At 41.3% G+C, this 24,565-nt stretch overlaps 2 protein-coding genes across 2 annotated transcripts in view; both read left to right on the top strand.

The window, feature by feature from the left end:
* The first annotated feature begins 195 nt into the window (after positions 1-195).
* Positions 196-2,516, top strand: LOC111222369 (oligodendrocyte-myelin glycoprotein-like). Its single transcript, XM_022746080.1, has 2 exons — positions 196-459; positions 1,124-2,516. Exons 1-2 carry the CDS (start codon positions 452-454, stop codon positions 2,514-2,516), a joined length of 1,401 nt encoding a protein of 466 aa, XP_022601801.1. The 5' UTR covers positions 196-451.
* Positions 2,517-11,239: 8,723 nt separating this feature from the next.
* Positions 11,240-24,565, top strand: part of msi2 (musashi RNA binding protein 2) — a 228,725-nt gene continuing 215,399 nt past the window's right edge. The window contains exons 1-5 of the mRNA XM_022745758.1: positions 11,240-11,426; positions 11,750-11,790; positions 12,067-12,148; positions 12,698-12,782; positions 22,201-22,242. Coding sequence (XP_022601479.1) covers positions 11,365-11,426; positions 11,750-11,790; positions 12,067-12,148; positions 12,698-12,782; positions 22,201-22,242 — 312 coding nt within the window. The 5' untranslated portion in view covers positions 11,240-11,364. The remainder of the gene's footprint in view (positions 11,427-11,749; positions 11,791-12,066; positions 12,149-12,697; positions 12,783-22,200; positions 22,243-24,565) is intronic.

Genomic DNA, 24,565 nt, shown 5'->3' with positions numbered 1-24,565 from the left:
ATTTACCCCCCCACACACACACACACACCACCACCACCCCACCCCTCCCATCCTCACTTCTACAGCACAGAGTAAATCCAGAGTCTGCAGTGCCTGATCGCGCTAACCCAAAGGCCCCCCACACACACACACACACCACCACCACCCCACCCCTCCCATCCTCACTTCTACAGCACAGAGTAAATCCAGAGTCTGCAGTGCCTGATCGCGCTAACCCAAAGGATCCAAGGGGCAATTTGAACTCTCTGTTCTTCAAAGAGGACAAAAGGACCAAACTGAGAGGGCAACCTCAAAAACCTGCAGTGGACAAGTGAGCAAGGGTCAAATTCTTTGAGAGTCATTCAGGCATAGAAAAACATTCACCTTCAGCAGAGCAGCAGCTGGAGAGCAGGAGAAGAGGAGAAGGGCTGGACAGCAGAAAGCAGCAGAGAAAAGTGACTGGAATGATAAGATGAGGAGGTAAGTTATGGACAAATTTAAAGACTCTTTTTACTCACATATTCTGCCGCACCCCGGCCAACACACTGTACACTGCAGCTTCAGCAGTGGAGCACCCCTGGCTGCGCTTTATGCAGACCAGCTGATGCATGAGTTCTCTGTGGAGTCAATAATAAAAGCTCCTCTGAGAGCGGGGGACTGACTGATGCCAAGGACAATGACCACAGGGACCTGTGTGATGTGTAATATTTTGAGTAGATGCTTCACAGATCAGGTCAAATGTTTATCAGTCATAGAAAAGTATGAACTTCAGACACGAATGGTGGAAACTGTACAGTATCCTGTAAAACACGGCTGCATAATTAGGGGAGTCAGTTTGACGTCTAATGTTAATGTGTTTACCCACAAGCAATGCAGTGATGTGCAGCAAACTTTGGTGTATGTACAGTGAGAGAGAGAGAGAGAGAGAGAGAGAGAGAGAGAGAGATTGTTGCAGAGGGAGGAGCTGTGAAGAAAAATGAAACCAGTTTTATTCAGCACAGCTCTCTGCAGTTACTGCTTCTCCTGCGAGGAGCAGATGTGTGTGTCCTGTGTTCACTGTCACGTCACTCTGCAGGTGTGCGGCTCCTGCAGGTAGAAGATGCTGTATGACAAACACACACTGATGTTCCTGTCTCTTTTCTAGCAGACATGTGCTCCTGAAGCTTTCCCCTGATGAGGCCCTTCTGGGACTACTGCTTGTGTTGTTGCTGGGGCTGCACGTCCTTGCCGTGTGTCCCTCCATGTGCTCCTGCAGCCGCAGCCACAGGGAGGTGGACTGCTCCTGGAGAGGTCTGAGACAGTTGCCCGATGGCTTTCAGCACAACATGCGCTCCCTTAACTTGTCCCACAACCGGTTTCACAACCTGGACAACCAGCTCACCACGTACACCCATCTCCGCTTCCTTGATTTGTCTCATAACCGGCTGAGCCACCTGCCCACTGGCTTGCCTCGCTCCCTCTGGCATCTCCTTGCTGCCTCCAACCGCCTCCAGCTGCTGGACAAGAACGACACGGTCTACCAGTGGAACCTGCGCCTGCTTGACCTCTCCAACAACAAGCTGGAGCGGGTGATTTTCATCAACAATACGCTGATTAATTTGTGCACCCTCAACCTGAGCCACAATCACTTCTGGACTCTGCCCACCAACATGCCGATGCACCTGGAGGCTGTCGACCTGTCCCACAACTTGCTGGTGAAGGTGCTGCCAGGCTCTCTGGACCGGCTGCCCAGATTAACCTACCTGTACCTGCATGCCAACCGCTTCTCCACTCTGCCCGCTGGGGTGTTGGACAGAATGACGTCACTCAGAGTCATCACTCTGGGCGACAACCCCTGGGCCTGTCACCTCTACACCGACATCACCTACCTCCTGTCCTGGTCCCAGCACACCCCCACCCGTGTGCTGGGCTGCCCCTGCCACACCCAGTCAGTCTGTGGAGGGGTGCGCCCTGGCAGGACAGGAGGGTGGCACTTTGCTTCCTACAACCTGCCACCCCTGGCTGCGAGTGCCCAGGACCTGAGCTCCATACCTCCTGGTGCCAGTGTCACAGGGTGGTGGTACACTGTGTCTGCTTTAAGAACCCCACACACACAGCACCACCCCTTCACAGCCACGCCCGTCAGCATCTCCACCGTGGCCCCCAGAAGCACAGACGCACACCTACTTGTAAATCACCTTTCTGAAACAGGGGGCCCAGCTGCCACCCATCACATGACCCAACACACAGACTCTGGCTCTGAGAAAGACTCACCCAGTGACTCCCACCACACCACAGACACGTCCTCTGTTTCTGACATCACTGAAAGTCCCGTCAGTGCTGACATGACGCTGGCCACAGACCAATTCTTTACAACAGAGGGCCCCTCTGCCCAGACCAAGAAAACCACCACACTACGCACCAGGAGCGTAAGGAGGCAGAATCAGTCCCACCCCAGGAGCATCAGCAACAGCAGCCCAGCTCCTGCTACCTGTTCCTCGCTGCCCCTCCTTCACAACCTGGGGCTTCTGTCTCTCATTCTGCAACACGTCCTCTGAGGGAGGGACGGAAAACACTGACAGCTCAGTGTCTCTTTCCAGCAATAACACTGGTGACTGTTTTACTACTGTTTGTACGTTAACATCACAGATCACAGGCTTCAGGATGAGGATAACTTCTGCTATATTCAGTGTGGTTCTCTTTCTCTTTTCTAATGATGCTTTTTCAGGCCTCCCATCCTGTGTCACTTTTCAAAAATAACACTGTAATGAATATAGCTAAGCACATGATGGCACTATACATTCAGGCAACCAGTTTATTATGTACCTGAGTGTAGCCTGGTGCTTTCTGGTACATGTTATATCTCATGAATCACTGTGTCCGTTTTTGTAAAACTGTTGGATTTCACAGACGTTTTCTTGGTCATATATCATTTTTTTACACACTCAAAGTTCTATTTTCCTCCTCACGAAGCTTCTGCTTGTCTTTGTCTTTGAGGCCTGCTTGTTCCATGTAACAAATCACTGACCCGAGGAGAAATCTTGTCCTCACGGGACATTATGGTGTAAGAAACTCGTCATGACATGAACAGAACAGGAAACAACACAGACTCTGTGGAGCGCAGGACAAACAAACGGACAATGCCATGTTTCTATCTTTAACAAACTCCCAGTGCCGAGTAGCTGCTTCTGTATTTTGATCACATCTCAGACTTAAGTGTCCTTCATGATTCAGTGACGCCCGTGAAAATTATCTGCATGGTGATTGAACGTTCCAGGAATGCTAACCTACTGCTGTATTTGCTGCAGAGCATTAAAGCACAGATATTTTCAGCTTGTTTATGTGAAATGTTAAGATATTCAAATCTTGATTGCATTAAGCGGAGTCAGCAGCGATGTGCCAGCCTACAGATTTTACTTTTCAGTAATACATTCACATACGGTGCCAAAATAGTGAGAGATGCATTACAGGAAGCTAATCTAAAGAAGAACTCAGAGTCTGTTTACTTTTGGATACTTCTGATTTTAGTGACGTTAAATAAAATGTGCTGAGTTGCTTCATTCTTCAATGAAACTCATCAAACAGTGGCTTTTTAAGACTGAATTAGCAGTTTGTTTTTGAATGTATTTATCAAGGTAAGGTTCACTGTGAGTACAGACACACTGATTCCAGTCAGACCTTGTGTAACATCAATCACATCTGGAAACTGCCCAGAGCAAACACAGTCTTGTCTGTTGGTCGTTGAGTAATCACTGGGTATTTCTGTATACATATATACAGAAATACCCAGTGAAACAGTAAGTGCATGCTCTCTATGTCCTTTATTGATATCTTGAAGAGAAGTGAGAAATCCTCACATGCAGGAACATCTGTGACAGACAAAGTGCTCGTCCTGTGTGATCAGGAGAGAGAGTCTGTGAGCAGGTGACCCTGTGGTTCAGCCAGGCTCAGCCTACAAAAGCAATATGGAGTCACCATCTCCACCCACACAGTGGATGATAAAAACTACAGTCCCTTTTAAATACTGACATAGAAAATAAATACTATACAACTGGATAAATAGAGCAACGATTTAGCAAAGAGTAAAATATCATTCTTTAGATTTACTGAATAAAAACAATATAATAAAAGTCAGAGAGAAACTAGCCTTCATGTATTTATAGCTCTGAAACAGAAGCTGAAACTGGGAGAAACATGTGGTTAGTGTGCTGGTTATATATAAATATGACTCATAGTTCGAAGAACGCTAACTTGGTTTCCATTTCTTCCCTCTGTTCTCGGTTTAGGCTTTTAACTTGCATCTGTTTAATCAGTTGTTGTCTAAAACAATCATTTTATACAGTTAATTCTTTTGCTGGGTAAATTTCTGCCAGGACGTAGTATTTGTGTGGATGACTGCAGCAGTCGTCTACACTCTGCGCTCATTATTGGAGCATTTGTGTTCTATTGAGAACTTCTTATGATTCTTTATAAAAACTCTCTGTGTCCCTTCAGCTGCAGAACTTTGAAACATCTCCTCCAAGTGCTGTATGTGTTCGTGTGCTGGCCTGCAAGCCAATTATTTTCTCTGTGGACAACACAAAGTAATGTCAGATTTCTCCTCTGGCTTCTGCTGATAACTGACAAGGTGCAGATGGCTGGCATCATTTACTGCTGCCATGCCTCCCCTCTTCATCTCTCCACCCGGGCTTGTTTTCAGTGAGCTGCCTTCCTCCTCTCAGCCATACTCAATGAGATTCACCCTCAGTGTTCTTCTCTGTAGCAGCAGCCCCGCTGCCCTCTTGTGTTCTCAGACATTTAATTCCCCATCAGCTTCATCTATCACCATGTTCAGACAGTAGCCTACATAAAGGACATGTAGTTTATTACAATCTGTGGTCGGTCTTTGTGAGTGTATGTTTTCTTTTAGCTTTATATTGTTGTAGCTGAAAAAGTCTATTTTCTCACATTTTTGAAGAGCACCACTTATAAAGCAGATTCTTGTTGTTAGTTTGCAACTGAACTTTTTCTGAGACTGTAGAGAGAACAAAAAGCAGCCCAGAAATCAGCTGTTCCACTGACTGCAGCCTGTGGAAGTCACAGTCTCTCTGTCAAGAGAGAGAGAGGACAGAAGGTCACTGGAGGGAAACCTGGGGCTGATTTTAGACTTTGAACCATGTCCATGAATACAGATGTAGACGACGTCACATAAACACAAATGATTGTTCCTTCTCTGATTACATGAGCTCTAAGTGCCCTCTTGTGGTGAAGGGACAGAAATGAATGTTTATCCCAAAACACTGCAGAGCCATTGAGTTCTCTAATGGGACACAGAGTCAGTTCTCAAGGAAAAAAGAATGTATGAAAGACTGTAGGAAAAGCTATGACCTGTTTATTCTGTTCAACCTTATGGAGCAAACTGCTCGACTTAAAAGACAGTGACTCAACTATTGACAGGACTGTAGAACTGATAACTTACAGGATTTTAAATAAATGCATCTGAACACTGTGAGCAGATACTTGGGGCTGATTTGTCTTCCCAGAATGCCACACTCCAACACCAAGAAACAGAAATCTTTTCCTGAGGAAAATGACATGACACAGCATCACTGTAGATAACCAACAACCTGCAGGCCTAATCTACACCTAATGTAACCCCCACCGTTGTTGAGCATCAAAACTAACTCACATGGTGATACACACAGTGACATGCTGTCGAAAGGCCACTGCATCCTGCTGGTGGTTAAAACAGTAGCTGCCAATTTTCACCTCCTCTGAGCCTGCGTCACAATATCAATTGTAACCCAGAATTAGGCTGGTTCCCGACCAAAGAACACTCAAATGCTGCAGATAAAGTTTATCTGATAAACCTAATCTGTATTGACAGCTTGGGTCTATATGCCAAGGCTCGCCATCTCTTTGAGCCAAGGGCAATGTTTTCCAGTCCGGGAAGTGATCAGCTGAAAGTGAAATGTGTAGGAATGGGGAAGAAATAACAAGGCACATACTCCAGCAGCCGGAAGACTGATGAGACAGGCAAAATTCAACCCTGCAGCATGGTGGGGGGAAGCTGAGGATACTGTATCTCTTGTTCTCGTCTCAATGGCACAGACAAGGCAAGGTCAGTATTAAGGTCAGTGGTTGCAGAATAGGATGTGGTTGGCAACTGAGAAAATATATGATGGCAGCCAGTTAGGGAAAAAAAAAGTAAAACGGGAAAGAAGAGAGAGAAAAGGCTGGTAGAAAACAAAGACTGAGCCCGGAGCCAGAAAGCACCATAAACTGGCTCGTCCAGAGAGGCCTGCTTTCCATTCCCAGCCTCTGGATGGTTTTTAAAACGTCTGCAGCAGTGTGTGCATGTAAACAAACTCAGAGAAAGTAACTGCTCATAAGAGTTTTTCAGGCTCGTAGTCCAGAGGCTTACTGTGTGTCCATTCGTCCCAATAGCAACAACGCGCGCGCGCGTGTGTGTGTGTGTGTGTGTGTGTGTGTGTGTGTGTGTGTGTGTGTGTTATTGATGAGGAAATGTGTGTGCATGTATACTTGCAGCATGCTCAGAGAACATGGTGCACAGCTGCTCTGAGAAGGATTTCAGCAAAATGAGCTTGAATGTTCTTTGACAGATAAAAGAAAAGAGATTTAAAAAATGTTCAGCCAATCCAGAATATAACCTCCTTGACTTGACGTTTGGTTTCTCTATGGGGGGGGGTATTACTTCCTCTGTCTTGACAAAGCGCTCCAAAAGGCCAACATGCTCGTCTCTCTCCCAGTGGTGACGGTACAGGTGATAGGACAGCTCCTTGCTGCGCTTTAATGCCACTCGTCGTCATCTGTAACAGCCGGCTCTCTGGAGCCGCACAAACAGCAGCCAGAAAAATTCAGAGGAGCAGCGGGGGCATGAGCTTATCTCCCAGCCCACTGGAGCAGGTAAATGATGTCGTCATCATCCATTTGAGTTGGTGCCTGATTGGTCTAAAAGGGCCCCCGCATGCAGCTGTGGGTCACTGAGGTCAAAGACACAGATAAAGTGGCTCCGATTGTGTTGATATAACATTTAACATCAGGCAGTATTTTAGGGATTTACTTTGCATACTCTGAAGTACCTTGGGTATTTGTAGTACTCGTGATCCTCTGGGGTACTGCTCTGTGCTACCTTCAGGTGCTGTGGGACACTTGGCACAAGGGAATACTGTATTTTTGGAAATTTGCAAGAATAATTTTCAAGCTTTGATGAGCTCTATTCGTTTTAGATATTTTAGAAGTCGATATTGAAGTTTCATTTTTAATAATGTGGATGTCTGAATATCACAGTGGCCAATCTACCTGCAATGCTCGTGCCTAGCCTCTGGCACAGCTTAATTAACTCATCTGTGTAGTTACAGGAAGCATAATGGGGGAGAGAAATCACTCATCACCAGAACAGCCTTCCTACTGATCTGACTTCAAACAGTTTCTCTATGTGGTAACAAAGGTACGCACTACCAGTAATACTCACATATCATGATCAGTCAACAAGGTTTTTTTACAGAACCACCTGCGGGGAAACATTCAAATCAATGATGAGAACAGAGTTAGATTAAATCCTTCAGTTTACTGTCATCCCGGCTGAAATGCACTTTCATAAGATGCAGTTTGTTCCAGGCAAGATGAAAGAGCAAGTAGACTGCAGTTTGGTGGGTGGCTAATTCCTGAAATAGGACTGTCAATTATGCATGTTTGAGTCTGGCCCTCTCCCTGCAGTCTGACAGAGGTGCTTTAGCTCAGCAAAGACCAAGCAGGAAGAAGAAGACACTAGAGGGAGACAATTTGTTCACATCTGCAGCCGCCTGCACAGCATTCTTCAGGAAGCTGAATTTCACTGTAATGGCCCCCCCTGAGAAAAGCCGAGCTTATTCAATCCCCAGTGATCAATACGAAATCATTCACAAAATCTGACGGATTAAAGATAACAACATCTCAGGAGTGTTTGAATAATATCCACAACTAATTCATGGAAGTGACAGAGGGTATTTACTCTGCGCTCTCTCTCTCTCTGTTAGTGTTGGATTGATATATATCGGATTCTATGAGTGCATGCTTTAAACATGTGGTGAGTCCCTGTGATAATTATTCAAATTATGTTTAAAAATGTAAAATCCCCGTCAACGTCACTGTAAGTTTCACTTTAAAGTATGAAGAGTTATTTATCATGATGTGTATGCGTGAAGGAGTGCAGATGAAACAGAGTGTTGTGGTTCATGCAGAGATCACAGTGTGTGCAGGAATCTGTGCAGTGAGGAGGTTATACGTGATCCAAGAACAATTTCTCCAAGGTCAAGTGAAGCTTCTGAGGGTGTAAAATGATTACTGCAACAGGAAACAGGATGCCTCTTCTCAAAACGGCGTCTCATAACACTGTCAGCGAGTCTGTTGCTTCTCTCACTTTCTTTTTCCCTTCAGCTCTTTCACACACTATCAATTTTACTTCACTCTCAATCCCCAAATCCCCCAGTTTTCATGCAAAGGCTCAGTTAGTTACAAGCATTTTTTGCATGCTGAGTTTCCTCTCTTTTGAGGAGCGGTTATCATCTTTCAGCACTGAATACAAGCCACAGTTGCGCTGATACAATATGTGACTCCAGGAATCTTTGCATTCGCCTTTAATCTAAAGCAAACAGCGAGTTATGATGCAACAAGAATGAGCTCAGAACACGGAGGATATAAGATGTGATGTGTCTATTTCTTGAAACTCTACATCCACTCATTTATCAACACGTCTACCGGCTGTCATCTCTACACATGCTACCAAGCCATGGTGAAATAATTGTGTGAGCAACAGGGAATTTTGTTCATATACACTTTGTAGTAAAATATAACCCTTCTCCTTCCTCCTCACTCAGAACTAAATGCTCAACTGCTCTGAAAGCATCGCTGTCAAGGCGCCTAAAGTTGTTTAAAGGAGGATAAACATTTTAGGCACTTTCATCAGGCAGTGGTGGCTGCTCAGATTAAAGGAGAGAACCGCTCAATTTAAAAATCTATACATGTTTCTCCTTCAATCAGTGTAAAAAAGAGATGCAGAGATCCAAACCCTGCACTACTCTCTCCATCAGTTATGAAAGCTAGTTGACTGTAGTGCCACAGATCTGAAATAGATTGGGCTGTGTCTGCTTTGGTATCAGGTTGTTCTGGGTTCAGATCTGGTTCACAACCCTTGATCAGATATTATAAGACATCACACGTACTGCACCTTCCTCCAGTGTTTTTTATTTGAGTGTAAAACAGAGGATGCTTTGTAATCGGCTTTGTTCCTAATATTCCACATCATTTTATGATGTGATTTTCCATATATACTGTATATAGTGTAGGATGCTGCCACACATTTGACAACTTACAGAAAACGCAATAGTAATGTAATGGTAGATGTATCACTAAATGGCATGGGACAGAACAATAGCACACAGAAGGTGCAATAACTAATAGTCTTTCACACAAGGTGTCATATTTCCATTTTCTCTGACACTGCTGCGCCACAAAGAGTTGTCACCAATTGCTTCTATACCTTTGTTTCAGGGATACAGACAGCTGCAGTGTGGAGTGCCTTCTAACTAACAACAGACTTTTAGCTGTTAACTGTCAAAATTGTTGCTATTTGGGTTTTTATCTAAGTCATTGTTTCAAAAACATGCCACCTGGCCAGATAAGAAATTCCCTCTGGTGGAGCCACGAACAGTCAGCACAGACAGGCCTATTCAAAAAACTTCAGTGAGTGTGAATAATGAAATAGGATTACCAGTCACGTTTCATACAGAGCTGGGGATGTCTTGCATTCTCCAGCTAAGATGAATGAAAACTGCATCTATATTTTCTGACGTCTGCAAACAGCAGTCTGCCATGGATACGGCCAAATGTGTTATAATGTAAAATGTAATTTATATGTAAGATTTTGTTCTTCTCTTTTTAAATAGCATAAAGTGAAAATAATATATGTAAAGATGTTTTTTTTTCCTCAGCAAAGGGTGTGCATTATTCTTAATTTCTTACCTTGCTTCTTCTTCTTCCTCAGGGTCATGAGAGGTCAGAGCCGGCTTATCTACAGATACTGTACATTGTGCAGAGGGCAGGGCTGGCAGCTTATTATGGGTCATCTACATGAAGAGATCCATAATTACTCCCCTCTATTCATGGATACGTACCTTATTGATCCCCACAGGAAAATTCTTTGTTTACCTTCATAATGAATGCAGCAGTTAAAGGTCAGAGCTCAGGGTCAACTACAGAGATTCTCAGGGCCTTTTCTGCTGCTTCTCAACCTGCTTCAACACATTTTATGACTCAGGAGACTCTACAACGACCAACCCACGCTGCATTTTAGCACATGTTAAAATCTGATCCTCTGTGTATTCTCAGCTGTTTTTGAAATTTGACATCTTTTAATTCACTATGTACAGCATTGTGAATAAATAGAGCTCACTGTTAAACATGATTGTATGGACACTTAAAGTTGGAAGGCCCATTAATGTGCTCATAAGACAAAACGAATGTAAATGCACTGACAAAAAATCAACTCTAATTGACCAAATGTATAGAAATCACCTTGCAATGATGTTGTTGACTACCATTAAAATAATACAAAGAATAGTGTTTCTGTTAATATTCAATAACTGTTTGTATTTAGTTCTAAGCACATCACTGTGCTTTCTAATATATACATATTATGCATGTATATATATTTGTATATGTATATGTATATATATATATATATATATATGTATATTTAATATAACATCTATTTAACACTCACCTACACATTGTCTTCAGTGTTATGTTTACTGAAAATATGTTTATTTCTTAACTTGAGCATGCACACAAAACACTTGTAAGCCATAACAACCAAGATAATTTAAATATTAGCATACAAATAGGGATTGCCCCACTTTTTTTGCTGCTTTCTGAGGGACTATATTGCACTGCGGAAGAATAACAAATAAGTGTAATTATAAAATATCACGCTGGTGCTTTCGAAAGGATTTCATTTGAATGATAACATGTAAACATTGCTAATTAAGAATAACATTTATGAGACAAAGTTTATTTATTTATTATTTTTAATGGTGTGCGTCCACTGTTTTAGAAGAGCAATAAGCCACTTTCACCTCTAGTGGCTTATTGCTTAATTAAATGACAAATCGGAGGATTGGTTTGCAGATTGCCTGAATTGACGTCAATTGGATTGGTTAGGTGACAGAGCCAGGCTCCGCCCCCTGTGGGCCAAGGTAGAGCATGCTGAGAGAGGGAGGAGGGAGAAGGGGGCTGAGCTGATCCCACGTGTGACGCTTTCATTCCCGGCTCAGTAATATTCTCATAGCGGGGCTTTGCATATCTCCTGCCGTATCTGTGTGTGTCTGTCACTGTTACTGTAGTCCCAGCCTATAGTTTGGAATAGATATGGAAGGAGACGGGAGTCAAGCCACATCCGGAAGCCTAAATGATTCACAACATGACCCGGGGTAAGAATCTTTCTCAATTTCATCCTAAGGTTGGATTTTTTTCATGTTACAACATCTTGGAGAGGACTTCGACTGCCGTGCTGGATTCGTCCCCCAGTACGCACTTAAACCGAGCACAGGTCTGTTTCCAGATGCAGTTTTAAAGACCTCAGCTCTGTATGAAGAGTGGCCTCCCCCTTTTATGGAGATAGACTATAATTACTGAGCGCGAATGTGTTTTCATAGTCTTCCTTTATCCTTTAAGGTCGCTTTTAGAAGTAGTTAGTCGTCAAAATGGCCGAACTGACATCTGGACTCACTTCTGTTGTGTTTTCCCCTTACAGTAAAATGTTTATCGGTGGCCTCAGCTGGCAGACCTCACCAGGTGAGACTGTTATTCTCTTTTACACCGTGTCCAGTATTTCTTGTTGTTTTGTCGCTGTGACCGGGAGCTCGTTGTAGCTGCTGGCGGTGTCTGTGCAGTAGTGTACTGTATGGGATATCTCACTAGTGTGTGCGCACGATGTTATTTTTGATCTCCGTCCATCTGAAGTCCTCTATTCGACCCCTATGCGCATCGCGGGGTGTTTTTGAAATACAATGACAACAGCATGCCCATATGTTTCTGTCCAATGACCCGACATCTTCTCTCTATCCACAGACAGCCTTAGAGACTATTTTAGTAAATTCGGAGAAATAAGAGAATGTATGGTGATGAGAGACCCCACGACAAAACGCTCCAGGTAAATACAGGGCTTTTCTACTTCTCCTCTCCAGTGCATGCAGCGATATGGCTTACTTTGTCCCTGTTTAGTGTTAATCCAGCGAGTATGTGTGTTTCTGTGTCCGCGCGCGCACGTGTTCGTGTGTGTCCCTGTGTGCGCGCGCCTGCGTGTGGTTTCACAGCAAGCCAGATAAGCTTAAATGCTCACTGCTGTAAAGCTGCGGCCGAATGCAATTTGACATTGACTTTGTGACTGCACCACAATGTTGGTGTGGTGTCGTCTCATATTGTAACATAGCAAATAATGATCAGCAGCGTCCTCAGTGTGAGGCTCAGATCTGCTACAGGACGTCCATAATGTGGATTATAATTACATTGCAAAGAAATATTCTGACAGTAATAAGGTCATATGAATATTGTGCCTATTGTTATGCAGCTTATTGTGGCAAGTGGCAATGTTTGTCTGCATTCAGTGTCTATTTGCAAGAAGCAAAATACATTGTAATATTTGTCTTTTGTACATATGCATTTTAACACTGTTGTTGTTTTCATCTTTGTGTCTTTGCAGAGGATTTGGGTTTGTTACGTTTACAGATGCTGCCAGCGTAGATAAAGTCTTAGCTCAACAACACCATGAATTAGACTCAAAGACGGTGAGTTGATTTCATCTGCACTTACATACATGTTTATTTCTTGTTTTGCCTTTGCACTGAGACCTTCAGTCGTAACTGTGGGATTGCCTGAGGCCTTGTGGGGAAACACCTCTCAGGTTAACAGGCTGTGTGGATCAAGGTCATGTATAAGGGCTAAATGTATGATGGGCCCATCAACACTAAGCCTAGCAATAAAACACAACTCCAGGGTGAATATTATGTGTTCACTTTCACTTCTGTGGATGAATGGGGCTGACACGCCCCCTTCTCCTCTGTAGCCACATGTGCAGTGTGCACATATCTCATGTTCCACTGAAGGGCGTGCTGTCCAGAACTGCTGCCTTGCTACTGTTTGAGCCAGCAGATATGATGCCTGCTGCACTGATACTGTGCAAACTAGGTTGGAAACAACACCCCCATAAAAACAGAGTGCTCTGTTTGTGAGATAAATTAAAGCAGAATCAATCAACTTTTTAAAACGACAAAGACGTTTTATAAATAATTGATTACTGTCATGTGAAATAATTTGGCTGTAGCAGCAATTCACGGGGAGCATGTCAATACATTTCATACTATAAATGTGTGTTTAGTTTACTTACATATAAAAGGCAGTTCACTCACACTCTCACACCCAGACACTCATTGATGAAAAACTGTGAACTATGTTGGATTTTACTTGGCTTTTGAAATGATCAGCACATGAATAATTAAGCATGCTGGTTGTTTTTGAGAGATGTCTGTAGTGATGGATTAGATCGAGTTCAGCTGAATATTTATCTGGGATTTCCGCTCAGCAGGCGTCACTGTCCAGATATGCCAGCGTAGTTTTGGAAATGGATTAATAGCATGGAGAAGGCAACCCTATGGATGGAGGGATATTTTGCAGCATTTTGAAAGAGAAATTATCATACTTAAGGTAGCAACAAATAATAAGGATGCTCTGAAATCCCCAGAGAATATGGCCAGTAATGTAAATTTAACATTTGTTGTTCATTTATTTGTATTCTTGAGCTCAAGTGTAATTGGCACAGAGCGGAGAAAACTCTTATTCCTCCCAGTTCTTTCAACTACAGAGTTTGTAGTAATGTGGCTGCTCTTCTTTTTTTCTTTTTTTTATTAGGGAGCTCTGAGCTTTCTGGCCAATTGTCAGAGCCGCTCAGTGATGGAGGCTTTACTTCTCCAAAGGGCTTTATGGGTTTAGTATTTCTACAGGTCCAAAAAGGAATTATTTACCATTAGAAAAAAGACACACACCTTTACACAATTATTGATAACACTAAATGAAAATACATCGTGGGCCTCTGGTTGTCAGAGTTTCCTCTCTCTAACCCTGAAATCTACATCACACTTTGATATTTTTTATGTCTCACTCAAACTTTGTGCTTGAGTGTTTCTATGTGTGTAAGTGTTATGACGGACTGTGTTATTATGTTATGGTAATAGGGGTGATAAGAACATACAATGGTCCTTCACTTCTGAATGAGAGAATATAGAGAGAAGACATGGCTGTTGGCAGTGAAGTGACCAATAAGTGAGACTAATAACCCTGCAGAACATCTGTAGAGGGGCGCAGCAGAGGCAGGTGGAGGGGCTGCTTGAAGGGATAACAATGCAAACACACTTTGATGCAGAATCTGGAGCAGTTTGATAACTTCAAGCTTGACATTTTGAATGAACAACTTTGTGACAGCTTGACAGCATATATATTTACAGCAAAGGTCGGGGGGGGGGGGGGGTATGCGTGAGAGAAGCCTGCACATAAAAAATATACTTACTCCTGGGCGTTGGCCTGCACAGCCCAGTCTTGTACTTATTCCAGATAAATGGAGCAGTGCCTTTCCCGAAGGCACTTTTGAGTGTAGTGGCAACAGGAAAGAGTTAAATTCCTTGTGCATTAACTATTAATATAACTGTTCTGTTAAGATATTCATTGGACTTAACTTACTGACCCCCTGCTCAAACCCAGTCTTAAACCACTGCTACTTCTATGTTGCAGCTGACTTATTGATTATAAAATATTTTTTTCTTATATTAAAATGAGCAATCTTTCTTATGTGTATAATCATAATCACATGAGGAATACTGTCGTCCTGATTTCACAGGCATTATCTCTGCTTTAAAATACAGGTTTATCTCAAGTGTCATGCAAAATCACAAATGTAAAATTACCATTGTGTGATTGTGGGCCGCCTCTGTTTTATACAAAATATACACAGCTACAGATAGGCACATCAACAATAACATTGCCGTATATCACACTTACTGTAGCCTATAGGTCAGGCATGTCATATTCCTCAGCTTTGACAGGACCTCACCCTGAGAACTGAACACTGACATTTTAAGGTCTGACATCTGAACATCATTGTCTCTGAATTGTGGCCTTAGTGCACAGCCACAGCAAACTTCTCTAAACATGTTGCACATGCTATGCTAACCTATATGGCAAGTCTCTCTTGGCTTCTTGTGAAACATTTCCTTTTTAAAAAAAATAATTTATATCATTACCTCTCTCAGGTATTTCTTTTCCCCTAAAATCAATATGTTTTTGGAGGTTTATTGCAAAAAAATGTTTAGGGGCGTTTTTGTTCCATGTGCTAGACTGCACACAGTAGAGAGCTGACAGCAAATGAGGAGAGAGAGAGAGAGAGAGAGAGAGAGAGAGAGAGAGAGAGAGAGACCCGACTTGATAAGGGATGTTGTGATTACATGGTCAGTGTCTTAAACCCTTAGGCCAGCAGGCTAAGGAATAGTTTTTAATGACCATTAACATAATCATTTTGGATGTTGACTTTTACACAGTCCATATTTGAAAAGATATGAAGCAAATTAGATTTCCATTCCTGTCTGGTATTATTGAAACTATTTTCTTGTGTGTGATTTATTGGGTGTGTGTTTAGCTTCCATACCTCTAAACATGAATTGATACTGATAGACCTGTAATAATAGAGATCAGTAATGGCTTTTGCAGAATGGACAACATACAGTCATGCCATGTGGAGTGTTTTTTCTTTTTGCTGGACATGTGTCTGACAGTGTGACAGACTGAAGATCCTGTTGACTCAAATGCAGAAATGTATATTTTCTTTCTGCTAATGTGTTGTGTATTTGTCAGTGTGCAGTCGAAGATTACAAACCTGCGGCAGCTGTCTTTGTTGCCCTCCTAACCATTAGTCACTGGGCTGTATCTGATGAGCTGTTGTATATCTTAACATTCATGCTATCAAGATTGCATTGCATTGGGATCTATCATATCTCTTTATGAAGTTTCTCAGCAGTAATGAAAAGGATGAACTGGTCCAGTGTGTGTGGATGGTTCTTGATGCGCTTGCAGATGTTGGTTTGATACAAGCCTCCTACTCTTGCTGTGCTTGAATGGATCCTTACCGGTGTTTTTGTCCCTTGTAACCTTGAAGGGAACGAGTGGCTGGAGGTGCTGTGACTGTGAACAAGTTGACTCATGCAGTATTATGAGTGTTCGTACAGGGAAAGTGAAAATCATACCTAATTTACAATTTCCCTTGTTTTTTAATGTTGAACTGGTTTTATTCTACAGATATAGCTGGACGTATGAATTAAATCAGAAACACACCCTTTCAGTCACAGATAAAATATAGTTACTATTATTAGGAAATATTAGTTTATTACTTGTACAGATACCTCGAATGGATTTCAGTATGGATCAGCATTTTGGCTTCATATTTTTTTTTTCTGTGTGCTGTGCTTTTGGTCCGGTTATGAAAACACTTAGACGAGGATGAATGTGAATGAGACATATGGGGAAGAACAGCCTGGGGCTTCAAAACACACATGCTGGTAATTCAGAACATATTTGCCATTTTTCATGATGCTTTGTTCAGTTTAGAAATATGCAACTCATGGCATCTGTTCCTGAAGATGTTTCAAGGCAGGCCGGTATGAACGAGGAGATCATATTCCATGATTTTACATTTAAGAAGTAACAGTTGAAAGCTTTACAAGGGAGGTAGATTGATTCCAGGTTGTCGTTTTTATGATTTAATGTGAAGCAGTTCTAATAAAAATTTAATAATAAAATTTGCTAAATATTTATAAGGGCTTGTTGGACCCACCAAAGGTTATGATATTTGAATGCAAGATATAAATTTGTTCATGACAGTGCGATACATTCATGGTAGTTTAAACTGTGGCCTCAGACTTAATTCCCTGCTCCCTGTTAGACCTACAAACATCTATGTTTCCTGTAAGATAAACATATTCTATGTGGCGCTGGCGTAATTCCAGCCTTTATTGAATCACCCCCAGGTCAGCCCGCGCTTGCCGGTTTGATGTTGTAGGTGAGACAGCAAACAACCCAAGAGGAAAGGAGGAGAAAAGGCTCGGACGAAAAGATGCAGTGGTCAAATCTAAAGAGAGGATTTTGGAAGCAGAGTGAAATTATTGCGCTAAACTCTGACTTGCTGTTGTTTAAGTAAAGCAGGTGCTCAGTCTTCCACAGTTAATTATGGCTGAAGGCGTTATTAGTTCATGCTGGATCTGTCTCTTGTCAGTACATACACAACATAACATGTTTGTCAAGGCAGTATTAAAATATCTAGTGTGATATCAGTGGATCTAGATCATGCTCATAATGATGTTGCATATTATTAAGACAAAAAAAATTTGCCTTTTCCTGGTTTATTCCACAGCAGATTGACTGCACAGATATGGAACATTTATGTTGTAATTTCTTTTCTGTTCCGTCGGTATCTCACACACACACACACACCTGTGGACCTGCTCACACACTTAAATTGGGAGAAGCTGCAAGCTTTGATAAGGCTTTTCCTTTTAGCTTAAACACCACATCATCAGGCCTGCGTAGATATGTCTTCAGAGAGAGGAAGAGAGTTTACCCAGGAGCCGCATTAATATATGAAATCCTTTTGTAAGATGTGAACTTAAGATATATGCTGTTCCCTCTGCCCTGATCTCCCACAGTCGCATGCAAAAGCAGCCCTCTGAGACCCTGTATAAAAGGCTGTGGAAGATAAAAGATTGGGGGTTGCAGGGATTCCTCTTGGTCTGTTCTCATTTATTACGCTGACATATCGTGTTGTGTGATGTCTGGAGGAAATACACTTTTGTTCTGTGTGAGATCATGTTGCATCATAAAACACATAACGAATGTGTGAGATGCTTCTTTAACTACGACCGTCACTGCTCTTGTGCTCCTCATGAACCTGGTTAGATTCTTCAGATTTACCTGAGACACTCAGGCCTGTGATGATGACATCACGTTAGAGGCTGCCAGACAAATGTACATAACAGGCGCTGCTACATTACATTGCTGCATTCACCTAATCAAAGGAAAACAGGACGTCAGACATACAGACAGCTGTAGATGATGGAGATGGTTGTAATCCAACCTGTAAGAAGATTTTTGTCTTTTCTCACATTGACATGGAATTTGTCAGAAATATCAAGTTTAATATTATGATTGTTTTGTTTTGATTTGGGCTATATGATAAAATAATAAATATGATGATAATAATAATAATAATAATAATAATAATAATAATAATAATAATAATAAGAATAAACAGAACAACAGTCCCATATCAATTTCCTAGATTATACCATCAAATGTTTTATTTGACCAACTGCCCAAACCAAATTATCTAGTCTACTGTAATGTTAGAGTAAGCCCATTTTCATGTTTGACAAGATCATATTTAACTTAAAAATAAGAAACTATCAACATAATTGATTAATTAAAATTATTGCAGCTCTACCATTAATTACAGTCATTCCGTTAATCACAATATGATATTGTGACCGTATCCTCCAGCCCTGTTTGTCTTTGGAGCGTTCAGGTGAAAATCTGCTTCTGTGTCGCAACGTGTAAAAACCCTGTTTATAACAAAGACAACAACAATGGGCATCATCACCATAGATTTAATAGATTTAGTAGATTTAGTAGATTTTCTATGTTGTTGTACAATGCTCAAATCAATCCTTAATGCTTGTTATGGTCCGATGACCTTCACATTTCCACAGTATGAAAACAATAAACAAAAGGTAAATTCTGGGAGTTTACCTGCGTAATAGCGCAGCTCTGAGCTGCTAATCTCACAACCAGTAAAACCTAATGTTCAAAGGTGAAGCACATTCAAATTCAGAGCAGATTGTTCATTCAGCTCCAAGTCAGGTTTTCAAATATCTATGTGCTGTTTAGTTTGTGTGCTCTGCTGGTGATAAAGATTTCCTGGAGGCAGATTAATAAAGTACTTTAACTGCTACTAGATGATGGTGATACAGCTACAGCTGGATGGGAGGTCTCACATTTTACTCTACAGTTATGTGTCGTCAGTTTATGACACTTAATACGTTATGGGAATTATTTTTTGCTGAAGTGCTTTAATATGCTTCCTGCTACACATGTTCCCTAAAATTGCCTTCTCTGCTTCGACATCAGCTTGTGATTTGTTCCCAGAATTCATTTCAACAAGCCACAGAGAATACGCCTAAACTTGTTGCATTCAGCTGATGCTGGAAAAGAAAAGCAGAATTAAAGTGGAAGCAATAGCAAGAACAAGAGAGTGCTTTTTTCCTTCCAGCCCATTAACAAAAGTACTTTTCCTAATGGGTTTTTAAATAGTGTTACAAAATTTTTTCAGGTATTGATAGATGCAAATAGACTTGAGTGAGATGTGGGATTACTGAAACAAGTGCACTGCCCAGTTCTGGTTGAGCGATCCTAAAGCTGATGGTATACGTGTACATAACAAACGTTTCAGGAAGGAAGTATCAGGTAAAGCAGAGACACCATTGTGTGTGGTTTTACAGTGCACAGTGTCATGGGTATTTTACCTCTTGGCCTTAAGGATGAGGGCAACATAGAAATCACATGAATATGCAAAGTGAAAGAAAAACAATTGCAACATCTCCGCTGCTCATAAATTAAGTTTCTCAAAGGAGTCATTCATCATAAGTTGTGACCTAAAAAGGTAGAGCTACAGCTTTTCTCAGAAGGATTGGTTAGTAAGTCCTCATTACCTAATTTGCTTGCATTGCTCCGAGTGTGATTTAAACAATCTTCAGTATCAGCCTCATTTTAATACAGTTCTGTGGCTGTAATTCTCTCTTTGCTATAATCCTAATATTTTCAAGCAGCCTGACAGACAGAAACCTCTCTGAGCTCCAGTGTTGCTATGTTAAAGTGCAAACACAGATCTTCACAGTGAACAGAAATCCTCAGCAGGATGGAGAAACCATTAGTTTATGCAGTGTAATGAAGGGAGATTTGATATGTTTTGTATTGGCTTAAAAAGTAAGATACATTACCAAGTATAGGATTTTGGTATTCAAAGCATAACGTGTTGTGTTTGCTCAAATAGGGTGCACAAAATAATTGAGTTTGAATTGGTTATGCCTGGGGCTAAGTGCTAAAACAAATCTTTAAATGAAATTCATTACAAGCAGGGTTGCCATAGCCAGGTGTTATTGAATTCATTTCTCATTTTGACCTGATTTAGAAAGATAACAGTAATAACTGAGACTGACAGAAAAGATGACAATGACATTGCACATCATGGTTTCCCTTCAAACACATCAAAATGTAGTCAGTCTCAATGGCTTAATTGATCTGTGCAGATGGTATTCTTGTGTTTCTTGATTTGTTTTCTCTTGGCACAAAGAAATGTACATATTTTCTTAAATAAATCCATCTGTGCTCAAGGAGCAACGTTAACCGATGCATAGAATTGGTAGACTGATTGTAAATATTTCAGTATAACACCCAGCAAAAAATATGGGACAACATGAAACGGATTCTTTGTTAAATACAAATGAGTAATATTCTGCCCAAAGGAAAATTAGATCTGTTTCTTTTTTTGAATTCATAGGTATCCAGGCAAGGACAATTCAGGATGACATTACTGTTTGTGATAGTTCCTCTTCAGTCTAAGTGCAAGGTTGATGAGACACCCACCGCATACCTTCATCCAAGTGAAATTAACGAGGAAAATGAAGCTAATGAAATAACAAGCACAAAATGGAGAAACAGGCTGATCTGATGCATCCTCTTGGTTATTTGGCAATATCTGGAGGCGTCACCGGCCTCAGACTCTCATTTTCTCCCTGTCATATTCAATCAGGGATTCCTGCCTAAAATAAAAGTGAGTCTCTGCCGCGACCATGACCAGCAGAGCGACGGTCAGGCCTGCCTCAACACAACAGCAGCACTGGTTCTTTTTTAATGTATATCAGTCGCCAGTGTCAACACGTCGTTTGGTAGCACCAATATTTTGGTCTGGAGACACACACAGTAATTAGTAGTAATTAATATGTGGTTTTCTATAGTACATTGCCCGTTACAATGTGTGTGGTGCCTAGAATGTGTCATTGAGCTCCATCAATTGTAGATAATTTGCTCCAGTAAGTAATGAGGTCAGTGATATTGGCCGGCTTCCTTCAAATCCTCATTATAACAAATTTTCTGCTGCCATTAGATATAAATTATTACAATGAATGCTGTTTTGTTTTGAACCTAAAGGTCTTTCTGCTGGAAATCCAAACTCCCTTAACTTGAAGTCAAACCAGTTATTGGGCCAAATATCTGCTCCAACATAATTAATAAGGAGACAGCTAATTGGCCAGCAGTAAATATGAATGATTGGCCGTTTTAGAGCAGGGATTAATGTAGTGACTAATAAGGTTCTGTTATTGCATAGTGCATTAAATGGTATTTTACAAATGAACTAGTCGGTGTGAATTGATTTAATATGTAATAAAATGATAAACACGAACATTTAGGAGATGTTTGCTCTCTGTTTAGTTTGAATTGTTGGGATATTAAGCTACCTATAATCACGATCCACCTTTCCTTATCAGTAACCTAAATTACTTCACCAGATTGTGAAAAATATGTCACATTTGACAAAAGTCTGATGTTGCAGACCTGCTGTAGCAAACAATTCTCCTCTCCTCATTCTTATCGCCACTTTGTTGGGTCACTCATGTGCATTTAATATGCAATTGCAATAATTTCGACGGCTCTTGAATGCAGCGTTGGTTTCTGAAAATGCTTCTCAAATTCAAAAGCAGACTGTGTGGATGGCCACAGGCTGATTATGCAGCTTTTGTAAATCTTAATGGCTCAGATAAATTATCATCAGTATGAGATAAAAGTATCACATTTAAATACATTAAATTACAAATATGTATTTCTGCCATGAAAATAACTGTATTTATTCTTGACCACAATGCATTTAAATGTAACCATGTGAACGGTCTCTGGTGCTCAGCTCAATAAAACAGCTCAGAATACTCTCGGGGCCCTTTTTTCTTTTTGGGCTCAGAGTTTTAGAAATATTTTCAACACCTGTTCTTTGCTTTTCACCCTTGAAATATCACAGTTTCTCCTTTAACAACATTTTTGCTATTCTCTTCTCATTCTCAGATTGATCCTAAGGTTGCCTTTCCCCGTCGCGCCCAGCCTAAGGTAAGAATAAATTGGTCACTAACCCTGCTCAAAGAAAATGATTGTCTCATGTCACTAGCTTACCTAATTTTGTGTGCTCACACAGCAGATACAAATAGGCAGCGGTTGTCTGTTTGTTATTGTAGAGAAATACCTAGTGTGGCTCCATTGTTCTTACCTTGTCTTTGCTGCTTCGCCAAAGCAATTAAAGTTGGACATTTTACGCTTAAAGGGAATTTTCAGCATGATTGAAGTTATGTTTTTTTTTGTATTACCTCACTGTTATATATCTACTTCATTTTTACAGTGCTTTTGTCATGCTTGCATTTGCATTTCATCCCTCATCATAGTTGTTTTTAATGGCAAATGGCTTGAAATGAACTTGTGGTCTTATTACCACAGTGTATTTCTATTGCAGCAGAGATTCCAGTTTTCGTTGTATAAAATCAAGCTGTATTGTGCGTTTAATGTTGCAGAGTATACAGTCAGTGGTGAAGTGGTCTTACTGTGGTTATTCGTCGGTAGGCTTGATGTGTTTGTGACTGTCTCTAAAGATGTGCAGAACATGTTGGTGAAATCGAGACCCTCCTTTCCTGGCTGTTGCAACACTTTTGAAGGTGCACGTTAATGTGAAATGCCAAGTTTTTTTTTAATGTGAATAGCCTTATATTAGCTTGACTCAACTGGCAAGAAATGATTGCTGACTTCTCTTCTCACTTGACAGTGACGAATTGCTGAATAATAAGTCTGTTGAGCTGTTTTCTGTACCATTTGGAGTTGAATGGGAGTGAATGACATAAGTGATTTAGAAAGATTTTGAATTGTGGGGCATGCATGCAGAGATTGTCACAATTAGCACTGAAACGAAAGATGATTTCAAAAATAAGCCAAACTCCAATCACACAGGAACTGTCACATGACCTCTTCATGATGCGTATTATCTTTTCTTTTCTTGATTACTGGTCTCAAGCCGTTCTAATCACAATTAAATATTCAGCGTGTGCAGATGGTGCTGTGGTATAGTCAAGGGCTTTGTTGACATGCCCTCTCACACCATCCCCCAGCATTTAATGTGCAGGCTATAGCGCAGTACAGTGTAGCGCTATTCAGCTGTGCTATTGGGGCTTTTTCCACCTACACCAGGTGGAAATCGATAATAGATTTTCTCCTTCCCACCAGATCAGAGAGAGCCATTGTTAAAGAGTTGTTCAGGTTTCAAATGAGGAATTGGCAGTGCAGGCTTTCAAAGCCAGAGCACATGACTTCAGGATATCGGCATATGGTTGAGAAACTACCAGTGTTTTCTTACATGCTGAGTATATCACTTTAACTTCTTCTCTTCTGAGCCCTGCTCATAAAAGTTGAATGTGCAATAAACCAGCTCAGATGTTTGATGATGCTTCTAGTTTTTTAAATGAACCAGAAACTCCTCTTGCTGTCATGGTTATTGTTAATTTTTTTTTAACAGTGTTATAGTCTTTTTTTCAGAAGTAACTCAGAGAGGGAAATACAATATTTTGAGCTGTTCAACAGGTCTTAAACATATTTATCATTCTACCTCGCGTGATTCATAACTCAGTGAAATAATGACACCATAACAGAATTTGTGGCACTGAAAAAGCCTTGTACGAATGATTTATAAAATGGCTATAGGGCATGCTTGTTAGAGAAGAAAAATGGCTGTATTGAATGTGGATTATAAAGGATCTTAAAGCAATGGGATTAAGCCAGATAGATTAACATTGCATGGGTTTGTACTTTATGTTCAATTGATTTAAGACCTTTAAAGGAGGTCCCACTCTGAGGTTCCCATTTAGAAAGTCCTTTCTGTTTTGCATTTGCTTTCTTTTGTCCCTCTTTCCCCTCCACTGTCTGCCTGGCTGCTTGTGCAGCTGTTGAATAGGCTTCGTTCTTGTTTAAAGAATCTCGGCTTGGCAGGTGCCTCAGTAGCACGGGCTTCAGGGAGCAAATCGTGACGAGACCAATCAGCGTTTATTTTCTCACGGCTAACAGTGACCTCACAAGTAACCCTGCCAATGACCTAGCACTGCTGAATGCTGCAGTATGGTAAAACTATACAGTATGTACAGCACGTAGAGTAATGCTGAAAACAGACAGGAAGTGAAGGTGAACACAGAGGACATTTCACTGTAAACAACTGAAGGTGTTTGCACCGGGATGACAGGATCACAGGAAAAACAACTTGTATCAGCAGCAATAACTGACACTGCCCCAAAACCACAGGCAGTTCCACTGTGAGGAGACGGTCAGAGACAACAGGCAGCAGCTCTTCATTAGGCTGCACTGACGTAGACACACTCTCTAACATATCATTAAATCTGAG

The sequence above is a fragment of the Seriola dumerili genome, unplaced genomic scaffold, assembly GCF_002260705.1.
Source record: "Seriola dumerili isolate Sdu_G_001 unplaced genomic scaffold, Sdu_1.0 BDQW01000091.1, whole genome shotgun sequence".
Lineage (NCBI taxonomy): Eukaryota > Metazoa > Chordata > Actinopteri > Carangiformes > Carangidae > Seriola > Seriola dumerili.
The sequence above is the reverse complement of the archived record's forward strand: the minus strand, read 5'-3'. Positions and strand labels throughout refer to the sequence as shown.